Below are 6,599 nucleotides of genomic sequence, written 5' to 3'. Positions count from 1 at the left end.
GACTACTAGATTAAAGTGGATGTCTTCTACACTACAGCAGACTGTGAGCTTGGAATTGATTTGACCATGGAGCACATTTCATGCTTGATGAAAAGCACTATATCAAATGGAAGGCTGATACAAGAATGCTGGGCAGGAATAGCCTTCACTTTATTTGATAGCATCACAAAATGCCTAGAACCTGTTGCTCAGGACCTTACTGATAATTGAGATGGTAAGTATACCATCTGCCCTCATGACCTGCCAGGTATGACCTCAACTACTGCTCTACAATAGATGGCAAATTTCTGATGACAAAGTATTCCACCACCAATGTATTAACCACCACATTCAGTGTATGAGCAGTGACAAGTTTCTGATAGGTAATGGAGTGTTGGAGATTAAATCATCTATAGATTTCCTTATGCAATGGATAGACATTATTTGTCATTGCATGAAGCTGACTGGATGGTTTAACAAATAAACAAGTACAATCACAGATTGCAGACCCTTCAGTGCAATACCTCCATAAAAATGTACACTCAAATGTTTTTCATGCAAACATGAAGCTAAAAATGTGTATGCTGCCTTCATAAGTCAAACATATCAGATGAACATAGCTGAAATCAGATAGGCAGCAAGAGCAGGGCTCTTAACCGAAGGGGCACTGGTTTGATTCTCCACTGAAGCACTGCTGTTGTACCCTTGGACAAGGTACTTAAACCACAACTGCCTCAATAAATATCCAGCTGTGTAAATGGATAACATGTAAAAACTGTACCTGATATAAGTTGTTCTTCATAAGAGCATCTGCTAAATGACAATAATGTAATGTAATGAAACAAGCTTTATTTGTACATGTGGTCACTGTAGTTGAAGCTCTAAGAAAAAAAAATGAATATAGGAGACAGAAACAAAAATGAAGCTTTTTATGTGTTGTTTTTTTTTATTAAAACTGAAAAATCAACTGGCCACCATCTAACTGCTCATGTAGATCAATCCATACAGAACTTGTGAGTAGTTTGTTAGTTAAGGGTGGGTAAAAGTTGATTTGACCGTCCATGCTCCTTGAAAGACAGACAGCCAGCTCTCAGGAGAGCTTCTTGATGGGGTTGGACAGCGGGAATCCTCAGAGAGCGTGACCTCCATCCCGGTGCCCTGTGGTGCCCCTAGGATAGCCTTGCGTACCATCATCCCCACCGAGTCTTCCCTTCCCTTCCCCTGACAGGTCCGCAGCGGCGCCCTCGCCCAGCAATGTCCCACAGTCCCCCGGTGTGCATGCTTTGAGCTCCAGAACAGCTTCCTTCAGCAGTGCTTCTGGGTCAGCGCTAGCCTGGTCACCAGTGTCACTCATACCTTGCTGTCACCGCCTTCACTGCTGAAAGAGACAGGAGTGCGTTCAAGTTACAAGTGCGCTATTCTGGAGAATACGAATACCTTCTTCTGGACAAAGGGTTCAGATGTGCCTGACCTGTAAACATCTGTTTAATTCATGCTTTTTTCATGAAGTATTCATTTTCTTAGAAGAATCAAATCTCATTCTCAAGAACACTAACAGGGTAAAATACATACTGATATAGTATCATTTAAGTATTTATTCCATTATGTGTTTTTGATCAGTCTATATTTCTTTGCAATTTTATTTCATAGCATTCATCCAATAAGCTACATATACTTCAGGTGGTCATGTACAAAGACAAAATGACTTTAAGATCATAACCATTCTTTATATCTGTTTAATCCTCATTTGGGTGGTTTGGTATATACATTTTTGTAAAATAAAGTACCCAGCAAACATTACCCGGCCTCACCTTCCTGTGTATAAAACCTTCGTCCAAAGAATTACTGGTAATCATCAAATCCTTCATATTCATCTTTTACCATTCGTGTGGAAGCTGGGGACAAACAAAAAGTCAGAAAGAGCACAGGTCATCACTGAGCAAAACAACACAGAAATTACAGGCAACTGCACAGGCATTAAACTATTCTTTACTTGTTAGGCTTCAAAATGTCATCAGTCATGCTCCTTGGGCAAGACTGGAACTGTGGCAAGTTATGTTCATCTGTTGAGTGAAATAATGCTGACACAGAAACAGATCATTTCAATCAACTATATGTCAAATGCTAATGTGTATCAACATTGGCTCATGGGTCTTTTTTCACTAATCAGGGCTGTTCCCTCACAATGCATTCACAGTTCTGCAGCAGGAGAATTGTGTCAGAAGTTAAGATATTACGAATAAATAATAAATTCCAGATATATTACGGCATTTGTTTTAGTAGACTTACACATCACAGGGTGCTCTAATAAACATGTACATGCAAAAACATTTGCTAATAACAGTTGTCTATTTTTTTTCCCAGCTAAAATAATGCTACTTTCTCACAATCATTGTTTTTTTCCCACTTGCACTTCACACCAAATCATCTGCCTGCTACTCTAAATAAGGCAGCCTGAGGCTGCAATATGCAAAGGACAACACATCACTCACCAGAGCTGGTCAGCGACAGTTCAGATAAGTCTGAAAAGATAAGGAGGGGGGCATGTGAAAACATTCTTAACTATCATGACAGAAGGTCTTCATTAAAATGGCGCAGCACTGAACAAAGAAGAAAGTGTTGCTCACCAATTTGAGACAACACCCTCTCGTAGTGGTATGGGTTCACGCACACACTGTCGCGCTTCAGATCGAAGGCAAACTGGCAGTACTTCATGTGCTTCAGCTCATTTTTGTGCAGGTCGGGCCATCTCCACAGCCGTGCATAGATAATATGGGGATAACCTTTACGCCCATCCACCTTTAGAAGGGCAGAACAGACACACGCTGGGGTTGGGGACACAGCTAATGCACAATTAGAGCAGTGAGAAGCTGATTTACATAGGGGGGGGGGTTAACATACCTCTCAGAAAAAACATGTGTGGCCTACTATAGGATGTGCTCCTAACCTTCAGAGACAGAAATCCCCTGTTTCTGGCCCACTCCAAGCTCCACTCTAATCCTCACCCCTCTTTACCAAGCCTAAGTTCCACCATTTCCCATAATGCCCTCTCCCGTCATGCCCTGCCCTGTTACCCTACCTGCACACGGCTATCAAAGTTGCGCTGGATGGTGACGCACTTGCTGGGGTGTGCACCATTAGTGGTGACAGCTGTGACAAGGGAATCCAGCTCCTCCTTCTTCTTCCTCAGCTTCCTTACCAGACTCTCAATGGCCCGTTTTGCATAAGTCTCACTGTCGCCGCCCTGCTGGTAGCACATCAGGCTCTGCACAATGCTGGCGCAGGCTTCGTTGCTTAATGGCATGCTGCTTATCGACATCTTGAGGGTTGCAGGTTGGGGTTAACACTTTGTTGGATTCTCTCAAGGGGGCTTATCCTGACGATTCTTCTTATACTGAGGAAGCTGACCTTTATAATATTTTGCTTGTACCTTTCAAACTCTTGCTAGAGAGACAGCGCAACCAAAGTATCCTGGTGTGAGGGTGTGTCACTCCTTAGCCCCACCTGTCATTTGAGGGATACCCCAGAGACAGCACAGTGAAGTGGAGGGGGAAGAATGGAGAATGTGGCATTGTAGTGCACGATACCACAAAGTTTGTTTCTTTGTGTAGTGCAGTGGTGTTAAACTCACATCTTCAGGGGGACCGGTTCAGAAATCTGAAAAAAAAAGTTAGCAAAGAACTATAAATGCACATTTATAATGGTATGCAAATGAAAAGTTATGGTAAGAGTAGACAACATGCATGCAATCAAAAAGCACATTAATCTCTTCAGATGCATACATTAATGTTTAATGTATCTGTATCGTGAACTGTGCTGCAAGAGCAAGCATTATGGAATTAGTCATATGCACTAGCAGTTTGAAGATGCATCCATTGAATCCACCTCCGCGTGTCATTTCGTGTTTATCAACCAATAAATGCCTAGCCAATTGTCATAAGCAGTTTCCTGTCGGACGTCCTTAAACGCAACACCATTTCGAAAACAAGTAGCCTTGCCAGCTAACTTAGCTACTGCACCTATTAGCAAACTAATTTAGCCATTAAGCAGCACGACTCCGAAACTCACAATGAACTATCAGGAACTTCAGGTTTAGTTTCTGTGCGTGACGTTAAATTTCAGCGGAACAATTAAATTCTACTCTTTAAAATCCACCACGATATTTGAATATCCAGCAAGTGAAATTGTGATCCAGTAAGTGATACTAATGTTAGTCTGCATCTAGCCGGTCACCTTAGTTGCATATTTATGTTAATCGTCTATCCGTTATAGTAGCGTATCTAGCTACCGATGTGACATGCCTACCTGACGTTACAGTCAGCTCAAAAATCCTTTCCCACAATCATACCTTGGTGTTTCCCACGCTGTGAGGACACCTTGTTCTATCGCCGGCGTTAAAGCGGGGCAGTTGATCTGCAGCTGTGATGAGGACGATCGGTTGTTTAAAAGAACATTTTAAGTCAAGCTCTTTCGCTAGCTAGCTAATCAAGCCTACGAATTGTTTTGCTTCTTCGTCTGTGGTGTTTAACGGAGACAAAAAATTAACTTCAACGGCGTTACCGCCACCCACCGTTTCGTCCTGAATTACCGTTGTGGATATAGGTCTACTAGGCAAGACAGCCTCTAAATAGTAGCCTCCCACTCCCAAGTCAACATGGATAAGCAGGTGAGCCTGCAAAGGACAAGTCGCTTCTTCTGCTCTTCTATAACTGGGAATCCTTATTCCACTAAGACTCAGCAGTACCACCAACAGTATTGGAGGGTGTGCTAGGACACTGCGTTTGTCAAATCAAACCTTTTTTCAGGGTTAGATGTTATTTATAAGCATGAGTACTAACCTCTAAGACGTGTCCACTACAAATAAAAGGACTATGTTAGTCTGTGAAAGTCTGAACTCCAATATCAGTCCGTTCTATGGACATTTTTTTAATACTACTGTCAGAATTACTACAGCTCTTGTGTTCTGCAGTGAGTACATAGCCATAGGCCATCACGTTGTTTACCCAGCACCTTTCTTCTGTTTTTTAGCCTTCTGATAACAGCCTCCCTCCTGCTGCCACTCCCATAAGAAATCTGAGGGCCTGACTAACTAAATCTGTGTATCTCACATTCTCATCCTGCTATTCCCTTTGAACCTGAACGAGTGCTGTATTTATCTTCCATGTCCATTGGTTACCCTAAGGTTCCAGACTGGGACAATTTTGCCACAACACTATCTCATTCCACATCACCCCTAAATGCACCAGTGCCTCTGCACTACAATAGAGAGGGCTCCTGGTTCAGAGTGGTTCAGTCTGAGCTCGTTTCAAGCGCAGACTGAGCCTTACAGAACAAGGCATTTCAAGCTGTAGCGTGGGCGTTAGCCAAGAACGGCCGGGAGCTGGCAGCTGTGGAATATAACTGGCTCTGTTCTGCCAAGGTCTGTATCAATGTCAGGCATCTCAGCCCAAGTGGCATGGTCACCATTTCCATCTGCAGAGCCATGATAGGAGTAGAAGGAGTAGGAGGAGGAGTAGAAGGAGGAGTAGAAGGCTACACAACAAATTCACAGTGTCTTCCAATGAACTAACTCCAGTTTGGATGGCAATGATTTTGCCATCAACCTGCAAGCCTTGCACTCATAACCCTTCACAGAACCAACCATCCTCCTGTACATGGGCAGAAGACACTCTATTCGCTCCACATCTGAGTTGGAGTGGCCCCTTACTTGCATCACTTTACTGAGTTTGGAAATAACTAAAATAAGGTGTGGATATGAACCACCTAAATAAAATTTTCTTCCATCCATATGCCTAAAAAATGTAAACAATGAATTCACATACATGTTGGTCATCGAGTCACAACAGTATTGACTCGAAGGCAAAGTACTTTTATCACTACACCTGCTTTTCAGTACTGGAGAGTGAAATGAAGTAATACTTAAGACACATACATAGTGAAAATCCAGTTTTGGTCAAAGGTCTAAACGGGTGTATCCATGTGCGTAGTGACAGCTTGGTAGCTAGCTACCACTTTCTTCAAAACCTATTCCAATTTAGCACAACATACACAGATAGATAATCCAAAATGGGATTAAAATATTTTTTCTTCTAACAAGAATGCTGTTTGACACATGGAAAGGGGGGGGGGGGGTCAGCATGGATAAAATGCAGCAGACAGGTGTACTACTTCTTCATTACCAGCTGTAAAAAACATAAGAACTGGACAACGCATTAAGCACACAATTCTGTACAAATGAAAATCCTTAAGCCATTATAGAACACTGCTTTTTGTGAGTAAGCATAACCTTTTCGGTTTTTAATTTTAGGTCTTGTAAATATAGAAGGTCTATGTAATTGATTATTAAATTGTCCTGAAAATAATCCAGTTTGACAGTACCAGCATTTTAAAATTTGTGGATTTGTGGAATTTCATAATGCATAATATGCCCATAACCAAACAATTTGTAAGGTTTTGGATTTCAAACTACAAATGTTTGTGAAGTCTGTATAGCAGATGAGAATAAAATAGTTAATGGTAATTTTTATTACAATAAAAAAAATACACAAACGGTGTCTCCGGCTGTTTTAGCACAGAAAAAAATACTTTGATGACAGAATTAAAATGAATAGTTTTTATTA

General features: G+C 41.6%; 1 protein-coding gene across 2 annotated transcripts; it reads right to left on the bottom strand.

Annotated features, from left to right (window-relative positions):
* Window positions 1–969: 969 nt before the first annotated feature.
* Window positions 970–3,634, bottom strand: LOC118776076 (mothers against decapentaplegic homolog 4-like). Of its 2 annotated transcripts, none has more exons than XM_036526152.1 (5): window positions 3,059–3,634; window positions 2,607–2,778; window positions 2,472–2,501; window positions 1,791–1,874; window positions 970–1,357 (listed from the first exon to the last, which is right to left on the bottom strand). In XM_036526152.1, exons 1-4 carry the CDS (start codon window positions 3,296–3,298, stop codon window positions 1,822–1,824), a joined length of 495 nt encoding a protein of 164 aa, XP_036382045.1. In that variant the 5' UTR covers window positions 3,299–3,634; the 3' UTR covers window positions 970–1,357; window positions 1,791–1,821. The 2 variants fall into 2 exon arrangements, with proteins under 2 accessions (XP_036382045.1, XP_036382046.1); XM_036526153.1 differs by having other exon boundaries at window positions 970–1,354.
* Window positions 3,635–6,599: the final 2,965 nt, after the last annotated feature.

The sequence above is a fragment of the Megalops cyprinoides genome, chromosome 4, assembly GCF_013368585.1.
Source record: "Megalops cyprinoides isolate fMegCyp1 chromosome 4, fMegCyp1.pri, whole genome shotgun sequence".
Lineage (NCBI taxonomy): Eukaryota > Metazoa > Chordata > Actinopteri > Elopiformes > Megalopidae > Megalops > Megalops cyprinoides.
The sequence above is the reverse complement of the archived record's forward strand: the minus strand, read 5'-3'. Positions and strand labels throughout refer to the sequence as shown.

Bases quoted from the DNA above. Each gene is read 5' to 3' on its own strand.
- LOC118776076 (XM_036526152.1), bottom strand. From the start codon at position 3,298: ATGTCGATAAGCAGCATGCCATTAAGCAACGAAGCCTGCGCCAGCATT. The intron at 2,779-3,058 runs GTAGGGTAACAG...GCCCTTCTAAAG, and splicing joins ACTTTGATAGCCGTGTGCAG to GTGGATGGGCGTAAAGGTTA. The intron at 2,502-2,606 runs GTGAGCAACACT...TTATCTTTTCAG, and splicing joins GAGGGTGTTGTCTCAAATTG to ACTTATCTGAACTGTCGCTG.